Genomic DNA, 20,000 nt, shown 5'->3' with positions numbered 1-20,000 from the left:
TGTGTGTGTGTGTGTGTGTGTGTGTGTGTGTGTGTGTGTGTGTGTGTGTGTGTGTGTGTGTGTGTGTGTGTGTGTGTGTGTGTGCAGGTTTCGGCAGGTTAACCCAGATGCTGATGGAGCTGGCGGGGGGGAGGGTGGTGCTGGCGTTGGAGGGGGGTCACGACCTCACCGCCATCTGTGACGCATCAGAATCCTGCGTCTCTGCACTGTTGGGCGACCAGGTCAGACGCATGCTACATGGGGAGCGTGTCTATGTTCCCCGGGTCCTATGTTCCCCGGGTCCTATGTTCCCCGGGTCCTATGTTCCCCGGGTCCTATGTTCCCCTCTTTATATGAGACTGGGGAACATAGGACCCTTTTTTAAAAAAAGGGTCCTATGTTCCCCGATACGTATGTGACCGGGGAACATAGGAGCCTTTTTCAAAAAAAGGGTTCTATGTTCCCCGGTCTGTTACTTTTTCCACCATTACTGCCAAATTCCGGCCGAGATAACTACCATTGCATGTCTTTACCTTTTGTGGAAGAGGGAGAGACGTCGGAGAACCTGACGCAGTCTATTCATACGCCGGTAAACAAACCCCGAGAAGCCCAATCCCTATGAGAGCTCCCCGCGCTGGAGGCGCACAGAGCTTTTGGCCGTGATATTATTATACAATTATATTATATTATATACTATTATATAAAGAGCTCCGGGAGTCGCAAACGGCCACAATCACTTTCTACTCCATGCTGCAGTTCACCCCGGACTGCACTGCATTGAGTTGGCCGGTTGAACGCTGATTGGCTGTTACGTTACACATGTCACTCATTGGCCACGCTGTTGAACGCTGATTGGCTGTCATCACGCGAATGTCGCGTCAAAGTTTAAATATTTTTAAAGATTGATAGATTGCGGGGAACATAGGACCTTTTTCCCAGAAAAGGGTCCTATGTTCCCCGCTTTTCCCAAAAAGGGTCCTATGCTCCCCGGTATGTATGGCTACAGGGGAACATAGGACCTTTTTTTGGGAACATAGGACCCGGGGAACATAGGACCCGGGGAACATAGGGATGACCCCGCTACATGCTACATGCTACATGCTACATAACCAGCTCTACACTGTATGAACCAACTTACTACACACACCCAGGTCGTCTCTCTCTCAGGTGGACCAGTGTAACTCAGTGTCTCTCTCTCTCTCTCTCTCCGGTGGACCAGTGTAACTCAGTGTCTCTCTCTCTCTCCGGTGGACTAGTGTAACTCAGTGTCTCTCTCTCTCAGGTGGACCAGTGTAACTCAGTGTCTCTCTCTCTCCATGGACCAGTGTAACTCAGTGTCTCTCTCTCTCTCCGGTGGACCAGTGTAACTCAGTGTCTCTCTCTCTCTCCGGTGGACCAGTGTAACTCAGTGTCTCTCTCTCTCTCCGGTGGACCAGTGTAACTCAGTGTCTCTCTCTCTCTCCGGTGGACCAGTGTAACTCAGTGTCTCCCTCTCTCTCCGGTGGACCAGTGTAACTCAGTGTCTCTCTCTCTCTCCGGTGGACCAGTGTAACTCAGTGTCTCCCTCTCTCTCCGGTGGACCAGTGTAACTCAGTGTCTCTCTCTCTCTCAGGTCGACGAGGTGTACCAGGCTGTGGTGAAGGAGATCTGTCCGGAGGCCGCTATCTCCTTGGAGCGAGTGAGACTCATCCAAAGTAACTAGAACCGTCTCAACTACAACTTCTTCACATAACTTAAACCTTTCAAAAGTAACTTGAACTGTTTCAACTAGAACTTCTTAACATAACCTAAATCTTTCAAAAGTTTACATTTTTTTTAATTTGTCAGTAATTGAATCCCAGCGATGCCATATGATTGGTTGTTCTGATCAGCTGATCTGATTGGTTGTTCTGATCAGCTGATCTGATTGGATGTTCTGATCAGCTGTGATCTTATTGGTTGTTCATTCAGCTGTGATATGATTGGTTGTAATAATCAGCTGTGATATGATTGGTTGTATCTAGGCAATTGTTAATATCATTAACCACTCCCTCCTGGCCGGCCATATCCCATCTGCATTAAAAACTGCTGTCATCAGACCAACATTAAAAAAACCTACCCTTGATCCAGAAGTCCTCTCCAACTACAGGCCCATCTCAAATCTCCCATTTCTGTCAAAAGTTCTGGAAAAAACAGTTGCAGCACAACTCCAGGATCACCTCATACAACATCACTTGTTTGAAAAATTCCAGTCTGGTTTCCGCTATGGCCACAGTACAGAAACAGCCTTGGTCAGGGTCACAAATGACCTCCTGATGGCAGCAGACACCGGCTCCCCATCTCTCCTCATCCTCCTGGACTTAACAGCTGCTTTTGATACGGTTGACCACAATATTCTCCTTCACCGCCTGCAATACACCATTGGACTATCAGGAAATGTAAAGAACTGGTTCACCTCGTACCTCACTGACAGAACTGAGCACGTTGCCCTGGGCAAAGTAAAATCACACACCAACAACGTCACCTGCGGTGTCCCCCAGGGCTCGGTGTTGGGCCCCACACTGTTCTCACTGTACATGCTCCCCCTGGGTAGTGTCATTAGCAGGCATGGCTTGTCTTACCACTGTTATGCTGATGATACACAGCTCTACATCAGGACAACCCCCACTTCTTCTGCCCCTCTGCCAACATCCACACTGACCACCTGCCTGGAGGAGATAGAGGCGTGGATGAAGCTCAACTTCCTACAACTTAACAGCCATAAAACGGAAGCCATCCTTATTGGCACGCCACATCAGCTCCGCTCCCCCACCATCACCAATATCACCTTCTCTGGCAAAAACATCCCCCTTTCCACATCCGTCACCAACCTCGGTGTTAAAATGGACCCACAACTTAATTTTGACACCCACATCAAACACCTCTGTAAGACAGCTTTATACCACCTCAGGAACATCGCCAAACTCCGCCAATCACTCACCCTGGCTGATGCAGAGAAGCTCGTCCATGCCTTTGTCTCCTCCAGGTTGGACTACTGCAATGCACTCCTCATTGGGATCCCTGGCAAGAGCATCCAGAGGCTCCAATACATTCAAAACAGTGCTGCCAGGGTCCTGATGAGGGTGCGCAAGCATGACCACATCACCCCCATCCTGAAATCACTGCACTGGCTCCCTGTCTCACTCAGAATTGAGTACAAGGTCTCCCTCCTCACCCACCAGTGCCTTCACGGACTTGCCCCCCTCTACCTTCAGGAACTCCTCACCCCCCCGACAAACTCACGTACACTCCGTTCAGGATCCACTCACACCCTCCAAACCCGACATACGAAGCTGTGCACCATGGGTGATCGGGCCTTTTCTGCTGCTGCCCCTAGACTATGGAACGCCCTCCCTGACCACCTGAGGGCTCCACAGACTACAGCTCTTTTTAAACGGAACCTCAAAACCCATCTCTATAAAAGAGCTTTTAGCTAAACTTTCTTTGAGGTTCCCCCTTTTTAATAGTTTTTTGGTATTTTTTTCTCTGAAGCACTTTGAGATTCTTGAATATAAAGTGCATTATAAATAAAATTTATTATTATTATTATTATTATTGGTTGTTCAATCAGCTGTGATATGATTGGTTGTAATGATCAGCTGTGATATGATTGGTTGTTCATTCAGCTGTGATCTGATTGGTTGTAATGATCAGCTGTGATCTGATTGGTTGTTCTCGTTCCAGGTGAGCACTGGCCGAGTCTGCAGAAGATGCATCACAACATCTCTCCCTCCCTATTGGATGGCCAGCAGGGCTCTCCGAGCCAATCAGAAGTGGCGGCTCGCAAGGAGGAGGCGGAGACTGTGAGTGCCATGGCGTCGTTGACCGTGGACGTCACGCAGGCCGGCTCCGCCTCCGTCACCATGGAAACCAGCAGGTGATGGATACTGCCTAGGGGACTCTTATTTTCATACAGGACGTGAGAATAACCTCCAGCCTTTTGTCGGCCCCGCCCACAGGTCCACAGATGAGCCAATGGAGGAAGAGCCTGTCTTGTAGGAGGGGCTTAAGCAGGACGTCACCAGCACTCCTTTCCTCATCACACAAGGGGACGACGGGATTGTCTGGAGGGGCAGACAGGAGAAGGCGGGCCTGTGACCATGTTGTAACCATGGAAACGAGGGAAGTGATAGTACAGACACAACTTCCTAAACATTCTCTCTCTCTCTCTCTCTCTCTCTCTTTCTCTCTCTCTCTCTCTCTCTCTCTCTCCCTCTCCCTCTCCCTCTCCCTCTCTCTCTCTCTCTTTCTCTTTAGATGACAGACAGGAAGTGGGATTGGTTTCCGAGGTTGCTGGTTCTATTGCCTTAAAATGACACTGACTTTCTTCTCCTGTTTTGATTGGTTCACCTGCCCTCTGTAAGCCACGCCCCCAGAGGCTTTTAGAACACTGTTATTTTGTTGTTATGTCACTTCATGTGCTTCCTGTTTTGTTGTTGCCCACGGTTACGCCAAAAGCCAGTGAGTGTTATGTCTTCTTAAACCGTGAAATATGAAACCTGTTTGATGTTTTACACACGAGGAGAACCAACACACACAGACTGTCACACACTCACACTCTCACGCACACACACACCGTCTCACACTCTCACGCACACACAGTCTCACACACACAGACACTCTGTTTCTAGTTTTGATCGTCTGTCTTTTCCTGGGAAATGTATTAATGTATTAATGTATTAATGCAATTTAATTTAATACTGAAAAGCACATTCCTGACCCCGCCTCCCTCCCTCCCTCCCTCCCTCTCCCTCCCGCCTTCTCTTCGTTGGTGTTTTATGGCTGAGTTCTATAGTTAGTAGTATACTGTATATACTCTATAGTTAGTAGTATACTGTATATACTCTCTACTCTATAGTATAGTAAAGTGTATATAAGTACAGATTTGTGTCAAACACACTGTCAGTCATGTGACTTCTGTTCCGCCCCCAGCGGCCTGTCAATCAAACAATAAACCAACCAGTGCTCAACTTCTCTCCTCTTGATTCATTTTTAATACAAACAGAAAAAAATATATTCCTATTGTGGGGGCCTAGGGGGGGTAGATGTTGACCAGGTGCTGCAGCTGGGTGGGGGCCTAGGAGGAGTAGATCTTGACCAGGTGCTGCAGCTGGGTGGGGGCCTAGGGGGGTCTAGGAGGCGTAGATCTTGACCAGGTGCTGCAGCTGGGTGGGGTAGCCGCTGAGAGGGCAGCGCTGGCTGCCCTTGACGAAGGCGTAGATGCAGCGGTAGCAGAAGACGTAGCCGGAGGTGGAGAGGACGGTGTGGTTGGAGAGGAGCCGGCCACACAGCGGGCAGCAGGAGGAGGAGGGGGAGGGGCGGGGCTGCAGCAGGTGCAGGGGGGGGGGAGGAGCAGGGAGGGAGGTCAGGCTCTTGATGCTGTCCTGGTGGTCCGAGGAGTACCACCACTCCAGGAACTGCAGGAAGAAGGTTCCCAAGGAGAGGGCGGTGGCCACGCCCCCGGCCACGCCCCCAGCCACGCCCACCACCGCCTGGACCAACCTGCTGACAGAACACGGGGTCGCCACTAGGGCTGTAACGATACACCAACTCACGATTCGGTTTGTATCACGATTTTTGACCCACGGTGCGATACATCCCACGATTTTTTTTAATTTAAAAAGCATTTTATTTAAACAAATAACAATTAACTTATTGTAACATTTAATAACAAATAATTTGGAAAACTGAACAGATTTGAACAGAAAGAATACTACAAGTATAGCTAAATTAATAAATAAATAACCAAAGATTGCAGTTGGAGGATGCTTGCAGGTAGGCGAAAACCCTCAACTAGTTTGGTGGTTTAGTCAAACATCCTATTAGCGCTTCTTATTAGACAAATTATTAGCAATTTTCAATCCGACAATTTGACCAGAGAGTTAGAAAGGGCGTATCGCGCTTCTGCCTTCTCACACCGCGAGACAGGTTCGTGGCTCTGAGTGTCCCGATTTCAGTTTCGATACGCATATCGTTACAGCCCTAGTCACCACCTTTAACCCCTGACCTTTAACCTCAACCAGGTCTAGCCGCCCCCCCCCCTGCAGCGGTCCTACCTGCTCCCCGTCGGGTCCTTGGGGTGTTCCTTCCTCATGAGGCTGAGGTCCCGGGCCGTGAGGGGCGTGAGCCGCACCCCCGCCAGCCACAGCAGGGGGGAGTGCGTCCGGGCGCGGCCCGCCACGTAGAGCAGCGTCTGGGCCAGCCGCAGCACGGCCCAGGCGGCGCCGCCGCACGCCAGCAGGCGGTGCAGGCGGTGCAGGCGGGGCGCCGGCGGGATGGAGAAGTCGTCCTGGTCGCGGCGCCGGCTCACGGCGCGGCGCAGCCGGCGGAGGAGGTACGGGAGGAGGCACAGCAGGAGCAGGGAGCGGCCCCGCGCCCCCCGGCCGAGGGCCCCCCCGCCCGCCCGGGGGACGCGCTTCAGACCGTAGAAGTTCTCCGAGAAGGAGGCGCTGCGGGAGGAGAGCAGGTGGCTCTGGAGCAGCAGGTCCAGGAGGAGGTACAGCTCCTCGTAGCTCCTCCACAGGAAGCCCAGGGCAGAGGGGTGGGCCTCGGCCAGCACCTGGCAGGAGACAGACATCCCCTTCATCACCATCATCACTATCATCATCCTCACTTTCATCAACATCATCCCCACCAATACCATCACCATCACCGCTATCATCGTCATAACCTCCTCCTCATCATCACCACCTCCACCTCCTCACCTTAGCAGCGTGTTGTAGCGCGGGCCGCACCGCCTCCATGAGGGACTCCTGCGCGAGCAGCTGGAAGATGGACGGCCGCTCCGTGTCGCCGCCACCGACCGTCAGGTGAGCCCCGCTTTCCGCCATCCCCGTCCTCCAATCATGTGTGTGTACGTAATATGTTTAGTTTATTATACATCTTTAAGTTGTTTAAGAAGATGTTAACTTAAGATCACGTATGTTTGTTTGGATCAGCAGTGGACTACAAACATGGCGGCACTGCTCCGCATAGAAACGGAGATTCAGGAGCATTAAAAAGAATTAACGTGGTTTGATCTTATACAACAAGTCCTAATGGTAGCGTGCGTAAGATAATTTAGGTTTTTAATAATAAACCGCCATGTTTGTAGTCCGACGCTGATCCAATATTGACTAGAGCGGTTGCTTAGTAAATACAGCGAGTAAACACAAGAAATACTAGTTAATACAACGAACTAACGTCCCATTGTGAGTGGGATCAGGAGCATGTTTTAAACATCGTTACAGATCAGAAAGATGAAACTTTACCAGCAGCTGCCCTGCAGGTGGAAGACCCATGGACCTATTAAAGAAGGGAAGACCTCTGCTCGGTCCGCTCTTTCCGCTTCCGTAAACAGTCTGACGTCATGTCGCGCGGACGGGGGCGTGGTCTTATGCCCAACATGCTGGCGTTTGCAACTCTATCGAATAACATAAATATCATAGAACTAATAATAATAATAATTGATCCGTTTTTTTTTAGCTTTTTGGTATTTAGGTTATTTTAACTCTAGTTATATGATAGAACTAGAGTTATAATATAATAACATAACTACCATAGAGCTGGAGTTATAATAACATAACTGACGAAGACGTAGACGAATAATAATAAACGGATTGGCTGCGGTTTTTCTGGATAAAATAATAGCACTACAATGTAAAAATTTCACAATCTTACTATATGATTCGCTTTAATTACCAAATCATATGTTATATATACCATATTTTAATCGGTTAACTCCGTATGCCTTTACGATCTCGACCTCTCCAATATGGCGGCGGAGTTGACGCATCGCAGCCGTGGGTCGAAGAAGAAGAACCTACGTAACGGAAACGGAAATTAGTTTGTTTCCATTTCGGAGCACCGCGGCGCGAGGCGGGGAGAAATCAAATGATAAACAGGTTTAAAATTTACGTTCGTCTACTTATAGTCTATTCTCGATTATTGTAATTTATAGCCGAACCTAGCAATTTATAGTATACGTTATAGGCTGGTAAATTATACTTTATAGTCCAGTCTAGTCTAGTTAGTATAGTATAGTAAATTATAATATACGTTACGAAAGTATACTATACTTTTGTAGTATGCTTTATAGACACTTTAGACGGTTTTGTTTTGTAATATAGTTGTATACTAACAAAGTATTATCTCTGCTGTAGAATAGTTGGTAACACTTTATAATAAGGTGCCATAATACGGCCCTAACCATAACACACGACCTTAACCAGCGACACTCTGTGGTCAGTGAAACAAAACGATTAACTTGTGCCAAATAGATATTTTAGTAACAATTAACAAATGTTAACAAAGGGTTAGGTAATGACAAGTTTGCTATTTATTATTGCACCTTATTATAAAGTGTTACCGAATAGTTATATACTGATATGGTATTATCTGTACTGTTGTAGTATAGTTGTATACTAATATAGTATTATCTGTATTTTGGTATAGTTGTATACCAATAAAGTATTACCTGTACTGTAGTATATAGTTGTATTAATATGTGCAATCATGTCTATATGCTTGTTGTCCTCTGTACAGAATGATGGATCCTGGACTCTCCTCTCCTCTCCCTCCCCCCCGCCCGCTCTCCTCCTTTCCTCACCCTCCCCTCCTCCCTCTGTCATCCTCCTCCACCTCCTCCTCTCCTCTCCCTCCCCCCCGCCCTCTCTCCTCCTCCTTTCCTCACCCTCCCCTCCTCCCTCTGTCATCCTCCTCCTCCTCCTCGCCTCTCCCTCCTCCCCTTCCTCTGTCATCCTCCTCCTCCTCCTCTCCTCTCCCTCCTCCCCTCCCTCTGTCATCCTCTTCCTCCTCCTCTCCTCTCCCTCCCCCCCGCCCTCTCTCCTCCTCCTCCTCTCCTCCTCTCTGTCCAGAGCTCGACCTATCGCTCCCTCTCAGCCACTGGGACCCACGCACCAATAGAAAGGTCTGTGTGTCTGTGTGTGTGTGTGTGTGTGTGTGTGTGTGTGTGTGTGTGTGTGTGTGTGTGTGTGCTCTGTGCGCGCGCGCGCGCTGCGATGACATCATCGCATGTCATATTGAAGTTTATTATGATTTGATGACATCACTCTAATTGATGATTGTTTTTTCCTTAAGGTCCCGCAGGAGCCTGTGCTTATCACCGTTACCAAGGAGACCACAGAGCCTAGCAATCTGCTTAGGAACAGCCACTCTCATCGGAAGAAAACCAAGAGCCTAAGTAGCACTGTTCATCGTCATGGTAACAACCTGCCTCCTCTTCCTGCTAAATCTCATCGCTCCCTCGTCCTGATGATGAAGGTTGATCCAGTGATCCTCCTCAGTGTTTAGTATTTAACTTTTATTTATTCATGAAGCCTCTTTGAACTTCAGCAGTTCTTCAGTGACAGAGATCTGACTGAACAAACACACAGGTGAGGTCAGCGTGGACCTCGGGATGGGACAGACGCACACAGATCACCGTTCTAAAACAACCGCAGGGTTCTAGTCACAAGGCTCGGATCAGAAGCTCCCGCTAACAGAGAGAACAGCTCCCCCGTGTGGACACAGGAGGGATCAGCCCTCAGCTGCAGTTAGGAACAGATGGTTTATTCCTCTTCTGATAGGACGAGCAGACAAGCAGGAGGCGGGAACTCCACCTTCACTATCCAATGAGAAGCCAGGCTATGTCAACTCACTAGAGGGGGCGGAGATAAACACGTCACTGGCTTTTAGGGCGGAGCTACTGGCATTACAGGTAAGATACCAGCTAAACTAACACGTTCATTAAGACAGCACTCATTTATATATATATATATATATATACATGATTCCTGTATTCGTACTATAGTACATAGTATATAGTATGACATAATATATGTGCTATTAAACCTGTTGAAGTATATCATATTTACTTCTACAGTTTTATATACACCGTATACTACTGCAGGATCTATATTTGAAATGCTATAAACTACTACAGGTTTAATATTATAAATACTACATTGTAATATTTATTACTACTTAACATGTAAATGAAGACGGCCTGCCTGATAACCATGCTAACATGTGATGTCACTGTTTAGGCGGCGGAGTTTAACTCCCAGAAGGCCGTTCAGGAAACGCTTCAGAAATCAACGAGAACTAAAAACACCATAAACAGCAAGGTTACACAAGGTAACACACTTTACACACTATAATAGTTACACACAAACACACCATAACACAAAGGTTACACAAGGTAACACACTTTACACACTATAATATACACTATGCACACTATAATACACACTAATACACACACAATACACACTTTAGACACACTCGGTACACAGAGACATGTCTAAATGAGGCTCTCTCCTGTAGGTGTGAATGTCTCTCGCTCACAGCCCCTCTACACCTCATTGGTCAGTTTGGCGGTCGAGGAAGATCAGCTGGTCGACGAGGCTGCACGTGATAGGATACGGCTTGCCCTGCCTTGCAGTCACCATGACGACGAGGTACTTAACCTATGAGGGCGCGGTCATCCCAATATTTAATACAGATTCTAAATATACAATCTGTTTAATACATGGTGTACGATGTCATATATATTACATATATGTAACTACAACACGTTCAGTATCATATATACGTGTGTGTGTGTGTGTGTTTGTGTGTAGGGTCCTACCCTCTCTCAGTTCTTCACCTCTGACCTCCTGAGAGAAAAGCCCCTCCTCCTGGGGGCGGAGCCACCGTGCGCCCTCCCCCAACTCTCTCCAGACTCTGCCCACTCAGACTTCGACCTCTACAGACGACAAACACGCTGGCTGCCCTGACACACACACACACACACACACACACACACACACACACACACACACACACACACACACACACACACACACACACACACACACACACACACACACACACACACACACACACACACACACACACACAGGTTGCTGTCTGAGATTTATGGAATGCAGGGTCTGTGTTTTGACTGGAAGTTCATTTAATAATAAAGTTTGATAATTTATTAACAACAGTTTGTGATCCGACTGCTGAGTTATTTATTGCTGCTGTCTAGATCTACACACTAATATTACTGATCGTCTCTGTCTAGATCTACACACTAATATTACTGATCGTCTCTGTCTAGATCTACATTCTAATATTACTGATCTACTCTTTCTAGATCTATGCACTTGTACTGAGGCTAGTGGCCATTTGCTAGTGGCTATTAGCTAGTGGCTAGCCAAATAGCATGTTCGACCAGGGGACAAGGGATGTATTGTCTGTAGCTACCGGCTAGTAACTAGTGGCTTTTGGCTAGTAGCTAATGGCTAGTGATCTGGTCTAGGGGACAAGAACTATTGTTTGTAGCTATATTATAATACGTACACATAATACAAATTTACACTCAATATCTTATAAATCCATATTCCCAATTTTATCCCACATTTATATCTATTTAAAATCCTAATGTCTGTTTTAAATGAAGGCTTTCACTGTCAACAAGGTTAAAATGTGCTTTCCAAACAGTATCTCTAGTCTGAGCCCACATTCCTCACCCTGACCGGACCGGACAGGGGGGGGGGAGGGGGGGGGGGGGGCTGGACAATCGGCCTCTTTGTGGGAGCCAGGAGAGAGAGTACCTGGAAGGATTCATACACACACCTCCGTGTGTTGGTGGAGGAGAGGGGATAGAGGGGAGAGAGAGCGTAGAAAGGAGAGAGAGAGGAGAGAGGAGGAGAGAGGAGGAGAGAGGAGAGGAGGTTATCCTTCATTCAGGTGATGTCGGAGCTAGCCCGGGGTTATCAACCTGGTGTCGTGGAGTTTGTGTGTGCAGTGAAATATCACACGGATTTAAAATCCTTTTGCTAGAAAACAATAGTACTGTACTTCAGGAAACACTGGATCCATCAGGTATACTTCTAAAAACACTGGATCTATCTGGATTACTTCTAGAAACATTGGATCCATCGGGAATACTTCTAGAAACACTGGATACATCGGTAATACTTCTAGAAACACTGGATACATCGGGAATACTTCTAGAAACACTGGATACATCGGGAATACTTCTAGAAACACTGGATACATCGGGAATACTTCTAGAAACACTGGATACATCGGGAATACTTCTAGAAACACTGGATACATCGGGAATACTTCTAGAAACACTGGATACATCGGGAATACTTCTAGAAACACTGGATACATCGGGAATACTCCTAGGAAAACTGGATCCATCTGGAATACTGTGCCATGTCTGGATATCAAGATAAGTGAAGCAGGTAGGAATATCTATAAAGGGTCAGTAGTATTCTAGTCGTACTGGTTGTAGTTGTCCATAAGTAGTATAGTTGTAACATCTAGAAGTAGCCCTGTAGTAGTATAGTCATATTCTAGTTTAGTATATTGAGTATAGTAGTAGTCCAGTAGCAGTCAATTTGTAACACTCCAGTAGTGGAACAGCAGAGGTATACTAGTAGTAGTACAGTACTATTCCTGTAGTAGTCCAGTAGTAGTATAGTAGTACAGTAGTATTCCTGTAGTAGTAGCAGCAGCAGCAGCACAGTAGTAGTATAGTAATAGTAGTATTAGTAAAGCAGTATTCCTATAGTAGTAGTACAGTAGTATTCCTGTAGTAGTAGTCCAGTAGTGTTTCTGTAGTAGTACAGTAGTATTCCTGTAGTAGAAGTATAGTAATCGTAGTATTAGTATAGTAGTATTCCAGTAGTTTTATAGTAGTAGTAGTATAATAGGCTTCCTGTAGTAGAAGTCTAGTAGTTATTCTATTTAGGTATTATAGTAGCAGTCCTGTAGTTGTATAGTAGTAGTACAGTAGTAGTATTTCGGTAGTAGTAGTACAGTAGTAGTATTTCGGTAGTAGTAGTATAGTAGTATTTCAGTAGTAGTAGTCCAGTAGTAGTCGTGTAGTATTAGCACGGTAGTATTCCTGTAGTAGTCCAGTAGTGGTGCAGTAGTATTCCTGTGGTAGTCCAATAGTAGTATAGTTGTATTTCGGTAGTAGTAGTTTGGTAGAAGTACAGTAGTATTCCTGGGGTAATCCAATAGTGGTATAGTAGTATTTCGGTAGTAGTAGTTTGGTAGAAGTACAGTAATATTCCTGGGGTAGTCCAATAGTGGTATAGTTGTATTTCGGTAGTAATAGTTTGGTAGAAGTACAGTAGTATTCCTGTGGTAGTCCAATAGTGGTATAGTTGTATTTCGGTAGTAGTATTTCAGTATTAGTCCAGTAATACTCCTGCAGTAGTATAGTATTAGTACAGTAGTATTCCTGTAGCAGTAGTCCAGTATTGGTACAGTAGTATTCCTGCAGTAGTCCAGTAGTATTGTAGTAGTACCATGTAGTATTATTGTCAGGAGTGCAGGAAGCTGATTAAAGCAGAATCATCGTTAGACCACTTAACATGCTTTATTCAGCATCCAAATAATTAAAAACATCTCAAATTATTATACATGTACAAAATAGGTACAGATGCTGAAGTGAGCCTGCAGGTGTGTCTGTTTCTCTCTGAAATACAAAAGAACAAGTGATGGATAGGGGGGGGGGGGGGGGGGGGAGGCAAAGCCAAGAGGGTCAGGGCCCAGGGGTCGTGACCTTTGAACCCTGACCCTAGGCTCAGAGGAGGCTGTTGTTTCTAGCTGGACAGCAGAGGTCAAAGGCTTAAGGTCCTAGCACCAGGAGAATGTGTCACATGCCCTTCTTGAGGTATCCATAGCAACCAAACCAAAACAGGAAGTGCTGCTGCTGCTCTGCCGCTGACTTTTTTTAACATCACGGTGACATCACGGTGACGTCACGGTGACGCCACCGTGATTTCACAGAGGGGGGGGAGGAAGGAGACGCACATTGCTCTCAGTTTTGACCGTTTATTCAACACTGGAAACATGGTACAAAGCAACAGGTGGTGAGTCCCTTCCCCACAACGTCCTGTGTGTCCCGGGGGGGGCGCCCCCTCCTGGCGGTGCAGCGGGGGGCGCTGGTGAGCAGGATTCTTTACACGAGCATATATTATTTTCTTGCTGCCAGTGAAACAAAAGGTCTTCTCGGAGGGTCCTGTGCGCAGCCAAGGTTCAAATCAAACGGGTCCGAGCCGCCGGCATCGTGCTGCCGGCCGGCTGTGGGCAAATCATTTAGAGAGAACATCCGAAACATTGGGGTGGTTTAGAGAGATGACTGCTGGAAAAACACATACACACAACAACAAATTCAAGTCCAGATTTCTCTTTTTACAAGAAGCACACAGGTCCAAGTTCCACTCCAAACTCCTGATCTGGGGCACCGACGTCCATAGGAGCGATGTCAATGATGGGCAGGCGAGATGTTTTGGTGGTCTTGTAGTCGATGACCGTCTTGCCCCATGCGCCGCTGTGCGACTGTAGAAGACAAGAGAGACAGTTAGGATCCACTGCAGGGGCTGTCTGACCCTGACCCTAACCCGAACCAATACCCTGGGAGCATGGATACTAGAACTAGTTACTACTATTTAGTGGAATCAACAGAGTACAGAGACAAGTCATTAAGGTGCATTAAGTGTAGGAGGGTAGGGTGCAGGAAGGTAGGGTGTAGGAGTGCAGGAGTGTAGGTGGGCTCACCGTGCAGCCATCCTCCAACACGCTGTAGGTGAAGCGGCTGTTGCCCTCGGCTCTGATCTCGATCTCGTTGGATCCCTGCAGCAGCAGAGCCTTCTTCAGGTTGCCTGTGGACGCGTCCATGTAGGCCACGCTGTTCTTGCAGTGGTAGGTGAGGTTCTGGGACGCCTCGTTGGACATAAGGCGCAGGAAGGTCATCTGGATGTTGACATCCTCGGGCTGGGAGCCCTCGGTTCCGTACTCGAACTGCGGAGAGAGGCGGCGGTCAGAGGGTTCAAACGGAGCACACAGAAGGCAGCGTGAAGGAGGCCCAACGCTGACGTGGTGCAAGCGTGGGGAGGAGCGGGAGCTCACCTGGAAGCCGTCGGTCATCGCCTCGCCGAACCACACGTGCTTCTTGTCCTTGATGTTCTTGCTGGTGTACCAGTTCTTCTGGGCCACCTGGGCCTGGGTGGGGGGCACGCAGGTCTCTCCGGTCTCCATGTTGCAGTACACCTTGATGGCGTCCTGGGTGCAGCCCTGGTCGGGGTCGATCCAGTACTCAGCTGTGAAGGGAGGGGAGAGGGTGAGGAGCAGCCGGGGGGAGGAGCAGCACAGTGCGAGGAGCAGCACAGGGTGACCCTTCGGGTCCGCACCCCTCAGAGAGACTCACCGCTCTTCCAGTCGGGGTGGCACATCTTCAGGTCCCGGCAGGTTCTGGCGGGGTTCTTGCGGGTGCCGTCGGGGGAGCGGATCTGCTCGATCTGCTGGCTCAGGCTCTTCAGGGTGCTGTCCACCTCCAGGTCGCGGTCGCGCATCACGTTGGCGTCGTCGGCGCGGAACATCCTGTAGGGATCGGGGGCCTTCTCCTGGGGCTGGGAGATGAAGCCCATGTCGAAGCCGCCGCCGGGGGCACCAGGGGGTCCTGGGGGTCCAGGGGGGCCGGGGGGACCCTGGATGGGGAGGAAGAGGAGGAGGAGAGGGTCACATCACCTTCCTCACCGCGGATACGTATTGATAAACACCTCAACGGACAGGTAGACAGACAGGGGGGAGAGACAGACAGGTGGAGAGACATACAGGTAGACACACAGACAGGTAGGTCGAGAGACATACAGACAGACAGACAGACAGACAGACAGACAGACAGACAGACAGACAGACAGACAGACAGACAGACAGACAGACAGACAGACGAGGGTCAGCCAGGCAGACTTACGGCAGGTCCCATCTCTCCAGAGCGACCACGGGGTCCAGAGGGGCCGCTGGGTCCAGGGAGACCGCTCATACCGTCCTTACCGGCGGAACCGGAAGATCCGGAAGGTCCCTGTAGGGGGCAGCAAACAGTCAGATCTACAGCTCTATCACATCTACAGGAGCTCCATCTGTGTGTGTGTGTGTGTGTGTGTGTATGTGTGCGTGCGTGCGTTGGTGTTACTTACTCTTGGGCCAGCAGGTCCAGCAGATCCAGCAGGTCCTTGATCTCCACTTGAACCCTGAAATACACAGCAAGATTTAGACCTCTGTTTGTGTGTTTGTGTTTGTGTGTGTGTTTACGTTGTGGGGACTGTGTGTGTTTTTGTGTGTGTGTTTACATTGTGGGGACTGTGTGTGTGTGTGTGTGTGTGACCTACAGCTTGGCCAGGGGGTCCCTGCATGCCAGTGAATCCGCGGTGTCCCTTCATCCCCCTCTCGCCAGCCTCTCCGCTCTCTCCCTTGTCTCCGCGAGCTCCAGCAATACCCTGAAAAACACACAAGATCAACACCTCGCACACCGGCAAAACACACACTGCCTGAGGTCCATTGGTTGTGGTGGGGGTGTGGGGGACTTACAGCAGGCCCACGGGGCCCAGAGGGTCCGGCAGGTCCAGCAGCGCCAGCGGCTCCCTGGGGACGAACACAAGCAGAACCCGATGATCACAGGGAGCTCAGAGGCGATCCACAGACAGCAGACGAGATACAAGCAGCTGGGTGAAAGCAGAGAGGTCTACTGATGAACTCACGGTCTCTCCGCGGTCTCCGGTCTTTCCAGCGGGTCCCACGGGGCCGGGGGCGCCGGAGGGTCCAGGGGCGCCTAAGCCACCAGCGGATCCGGTCTCTCCACGGTCTCCCTGAGATCAGACTCAGTCAGTCGGACTCAGACTAACATTCAATACTCAAATAGATACGCTGTTAAAGGCTTACAGCGTCTTTATGTGTGTGAGGGATACCATCCACTAGCATGTATCTGTATTAGCATGTTGCGCTACTAGCATGTAGCAGTACTAGCATGTAGCACTAATACCATGTAGCACTACTAGCATATAGCAGTCCTAACAAGTAGCAGTACTAGCATGTAGCCGAACTAGCATGTAGCATTACTAGCATGTAGCAGGATTAGCATATAGCAGAACCGACATCGGGGGTCAGAGTAGACCAGCTCCTCGTGAGGATCCGATCATTTTGTGGATCTGGTTTTCACTCACCTTTTGTCCAGCAGCTCCATCCCGTCCTGCAGCTCCCTCGCCACCGGGAGATCCCTGAAAACACAAGACCGGTTAGAGTACAAACTATCACCATCAGTAGGTCTAGAGTAGATCCTACCACTGGTAAGAGTAGATCCTACAACAGTAGATCCCGGCCCTGGTGAGCAGTATATCCTAACAGTAGATCCTATCACGGTAGATCCTGTCACAGTAGATGCTATCACTGGTAAGCAGTAGATCCTAACACAGTAGATCCTTTCACTGGTAAGCAGTAGATCCTATCACAGTAGATCCTATCCCAGTCGATTCTTTCACTGGTAAGCAGTAGATCCTATCCCAGTAGATCCTTTCACTGGTAAGCAGTAGATCCTAACACAGTAGATCCTTTCACTGGTAAGCAGTATATCCTAACACAGTAGATCCTTTCACTGGTAAGCAGTATATCCTAACAGTAGATCCTATCACAGTAGATCCTTTCACTGGTAAGCAGTATATCCTAACAGTAGATCCTATCACAGTAGATCCTATCACTGGTAAGCAGTAGATCCTATCACAGTAGATCCAGGACAGGTTTACCTCGCGTCCAGCCTCGCCGGAGGCTCCGGCCAGGCCAGAGGGGCCCATGGGTCCAGGGGGTCCACGCTCACCGCCAGGGCCAGAAGATCCCGCCTTTCCAACCTCTCCCTAGAAACACAGCCAGGGTCAGGAGGCTCCGCCAACAGTGATGCTAAAAGTGATGCTAACAGTGATGCTAACAGTGAGGCTAGCGGTGATGCTCATACTGACGCTGATAGTGATGTTAGAGTGATGCTCATAGTGCTGCTTATAGTGATGTTAGAGTGATGCTCATAGTCACGCTAAGAGTGGCGCTAAAGTGATTCTTCCAGTGATCCTAAGATGGAGGCTAAAAGGGACAATCCCAGCAGAGCAGAACCAGAGTGTGTGGGTGGTTCTGTGCTGGCTGCAGGGTTCAGGTTCTGAGAGGTCCAGAGAGGGTAAGGAAAGGGTTCGGGGGTTACTTACGGAGGGTCCATTGAGTCCGGGGAATCCTCTCTCTCCTCTCTGTCCGGGCAGTCCAACAATACCGCGAGATCCAGCGAGACCGCTAGGGCCAGGGATACCGGAGGGGCCCTAGAGACACACACAGAGGGGTGAGCTGTGCACCGAGCCGGCCCCGGGGATGTGTCTGCCACCAGCGGGTCGGGGGTACTTACGTTGGCGCCCTCGGATCCGGGGTTTCCCTTCTCTCCCTGGGACCCGGGGGGTCCGGCAGGTCCGAGCTCACCGGTTCTTCCTGCGGGTCCGGTCTCTCCACGGTTTCCCTTCTGTCCCTCCTTACCGGAGGCCCCGGAGGGGCCGGGGGCTCCGGAGTTACCCTGACGGGGAGAGGGATCACAGCTTGAACCTCGCTCAACAATGTGCAGTGAGGATGTGGCAGGAAGTATGAATGACTTCACAGGAAGTACTCACAGCGGCGCCGGGGGGTCCGACTCTACCGGCAGCACCAGGGAATCCGGTAGCACCCTGAGGAGAGAGAGGGGTGAGGAGCAGCAGTCTAAGGCCTGATTAGGAAGGAGAGGACGTTGTGGGGGAGGAGAGGGAGAGGGAGCAGGACTTACAGGGGGTCCAGCGGGTCCACGGGCTCCCTTAGATCCGGTGTTTCCAACGGGTCCCTGAATGGACGAGAGGGACATCAATCACAATCTGCTGCCGCAGTGACGTAGTACTGGGATGCAGTACTGGGATGTAGCAACGCGATGTAGCCCTGCGACGTAGCGACGTGATGGAGCGATGCGGTGCAGCGCGGTGGGGGCTACTGACCTGAGGTCCGGGGGCTCCAGTAGGTCCAGCAGCTCCGGGGATTCCGGCCTCTCCCTTGGCTCCGTTGTCTCCAGCCTCTCCCTTGGCTCCAGGCTGGCCGTCAACGCCCTGCAGGGAGAACACACATCACGTTACAGAGCTCCGTCCGCCGCACACAGCTGCGCCACACGACCTGGACTCCATCTTTATTCAGGGTCCTCGGTAGAGCAGGGGGTGCTTACAGGGGGTCCGGCGAAACCAGCGGGTCCTGGGGGTCCGGACTCTCCACGCTCTCCCTGGGGGAGAGAGAGAGAAGGGGGGGGGGGGGGGGGGGGAGAGCTTGTTAGACCAGAGAGACAAGAACCGAGGGAAGGCTAGAGAGTGGGAGAGCTAAACAGAGAGAGGGGGGACGGCAGGTGGACTCACGGGGCCACCACGAGCTCCAGCAGGTCCAGCAGGGCCGGAAGGTCCAGACTCTCCCTTGTCTCCGGGGGCTCCGCCAGAGCCGGGGGGTCCGATGGGTCCGGTCATTCCACGGATACCGTCCTTACCGGGGGCTCCGTCGGTTCCCTTGGCTCCATGGTCGCCCTGCAGGAGGAGAGAGGGTCAGTGAGGCGCTCTGGCCCGGACCGGGTGGCTCCTCAGGCTGGCGGCAGGCCGCACACTCACTCTGTCTCCCTTCAGTCCTGGAAGTCCGGCTGCGCCGCGCTCTCCGGGCATGCCCTGCAGGCCTGGGGGTCCCTGGGCTCCACCGTTACCTGGGGCGCCGGCGTCTCCCTGGGGGGAGGGGGGGGGATTGGTTAGGGCAACGGTTACCAGGGTTACTGTCCCCAGGGTTACTGTCCCCAGGGTTACTGTCCACAGGGTTACTGGCTTAGCAGAGATACTGGTTACCAGGGTTACTATGCCACCAGTGATACTGGTTAGCAGGGTCCCGAGTTTAACAGGGATATAGGTTACCAGGGTTACCAGGGCGACGGCGTACCTTAGCTCCATCGTTTCCAGCGGATCCAGGACCTCCACGACCTCCAGCGGGTCCAAGGGCACCGGGGGCTCCACGCTCGCCAGGGAATCCACGGTCGCCCTGCAGGGAGACGGACAGTCATACTGGGTCCAGGACTCAGTCACACTGGGTCCAGTTCTCTGTCATACTGGGTCCAGGACTCAGTCACACTGGGTCCAGGACTCGGTCACACTGAGTCCAGGGTTATG

At 50.2% G+C, this 20,000-nt stretch overlaps 4 protein-coding genes across 5 annotated transcripts in view; 2 read left to right on the top strand and 2 right to left on the bottom strand.

Moving 5' to 3' along the window:
- Window positions 1-4,962, top strand: part of LOC130403686 (serine/threonine-protein kinase WNK1-like) — a 20,417-nt gene extending 15,455 nt beyond the window's left edge. The window contains exons 26-29 of the mRNA XM_056608112.1: window positions 88-221; window positions 1,592-1,673; window positions 3,682-3,874; window positions 3,957-4,962. Of these exons, the coding sequence (XP_056464087.1) occupies window positions 88-221; window positions 1,592-1,673; window positions 3,682-3,874; window positions 3,957-3,996 (449 nt within the window). The 3' untranslated portion in view covers window positions 3,997-4,962. The remainder of the gene's footprint in view (window positions 1-87; window positions 222-1,591; window positions 1,674-3,681; window positions 3,875-3,956) is intronic.
- On the bottom strand, window positions 4,871-7,328 carry pex12 (peroxisomal biogenesis factor 12). Of its 2 annotated transcripts, none has more exons than XM_056610714.1 (4): window positions 7,248-7,328; window positions 6,702-6,834; window positions 6,054-6,556; window positions 4,871-5,502 (listed from the first exon to the last, which is right to left on the bottom strand). In XM_056610714.1, the coding sequence occupies exons 2-4, from the start codon at window positions 6,825-6,827 to the stop codon at window positions 5,130-5,132; spliced, it is 1,002 nt and encodes a 333-aa protein (XP_056466689.1). In that variant the 5' UTR covers window positions 6,828-6,834; window positions 7,248-7,328; the 3' UTR covers window positions 4,871-5,129. The 2 variants fall into 2 exon arrangements, with proteins under 2 accessions (XP_056466689.1, XP_056466697.1); XM_056610722.1 differs by having other exon boundaries at window positions 4,871-5,499.
- Window positions 7,329-8,803: 1,475 nt separating this feature from the next.
- On the top strand, window positions 8,804-10,922 carry ppp1r35 (protein phosphatase 1, regulatory subunit 35; the record flags this gene model as incomplete). Its single annotated transcript, XM_056611312.1, has 6 exons — window positions 8,804-8,905; window positions 9,076-9,199; window positions 9,564-9,694; window positions 10,023-10,113; window positions 10,303-10,436; window positions 10,599-10,922. Coding segments are annotated over 6 exons (738 nt in total), but the record flags the coding sequence as incomplete, so codon positions are not given.
- Window positions 10,923-13,344: 2,422 nt separating this feature from the next.
- Window positions 13,345-20,000, bottom strand: part of col1a1a (collagen, type I, alpha 1a) — a 19,909-nt gene continuing 13,253 nt past the window's right edge. Inside the window, exons 30-49 of the mRNA XM_056609656.1 lie at window positions 19,774-19,872; window positions 19,458-19,565; window positions 19,215-19,376; window positions 19,031-19,084; window positions 18,810-18,917; window positions 18,608-18,661; window positions 18,459-18,512; window positions 18,203-18,364; window positions 18,012-18,119; window positions 17,565-17,672; window positions 16,989-17,042; window positions 16,527-16,634; window positions 16,357-16,410; window positions 16,158-16,265; window positions 15,966-16,019; window positions 15,743-15,850; window positions 15,197-15,476; window positions 14,899-15,089; window positions 14,548-14,790; window positions 13,345-14,328 (exon numbers count right to left, since the gene is read on the bottom strand). Coding sequence (XP_056465631.1) covers window positions 14,182-14,328; window positions 14,548-14,790; window positions 14,899-15,089; window positions 15,197-15,476; window positions 15,743-15,850; window positions 15,966-16,019; window positions 16,158-16,265; window positions 16,357-16,410; window positions 16,527-16,634; window positions 16,989-17,042; window positions 17,565-17,672; window positions 18,012-18,119; window positions 18,203-18,364; window positions 18,459-18,512; window positions 18,608-18,661; window positions 18,810-18,917; window positions 19,031-19,084; window positions 19,215-19,376; window positions 19,458-19,565; window positions 19,774-19,872 — 2,364 coding nt within the window. The 3' untranslated portion in view covers window positions 13,345-14,181. The remainder of the gene's footprint in view (window positions 14,329-14,547; window positions 14,791-14,898; window positions 15,090-15,196; window positions 15,477-15,742; window positions 15,851-15,965; window positions 16,020-16,157; window positions 16,266-16,356; window positions 16,411-16,526; window positions 16,635-16,988; window positions 17,043-17,564; window positions 17,673-18,011; window positions 18,120-18,202; window positions 18,365-18,458; window positions 18,513-18,607; window positions 18,662-18,809; window positions 18,918-19,030; window positions 19,085-19,214; window positions 19,377-19,457; window positions 19,566-19,773; window positions 19,873-20,000) is intronic.

Source organism: Gadus chalcogrammus, chromosome 2 (genome assembly GCF_026213295.1).
Source record: "Gadus chalcogrammus isolate NIFS_2021 chromosome 2, NIFS_Gcha_1.0, whole genome shotgun sequence".
Taxonomy (NCBI): Eukaryota; Metazoa; Chordata; class Actinopteri; order Gadiformes; family Gadidae; genus Gadus; species Gadus chalcogrammus.
The sequence above is the reverse complement of the archived record's forward strand: the minus strand, read 5'-3'. Positions and strand labels throughout refer to the sequence as shown.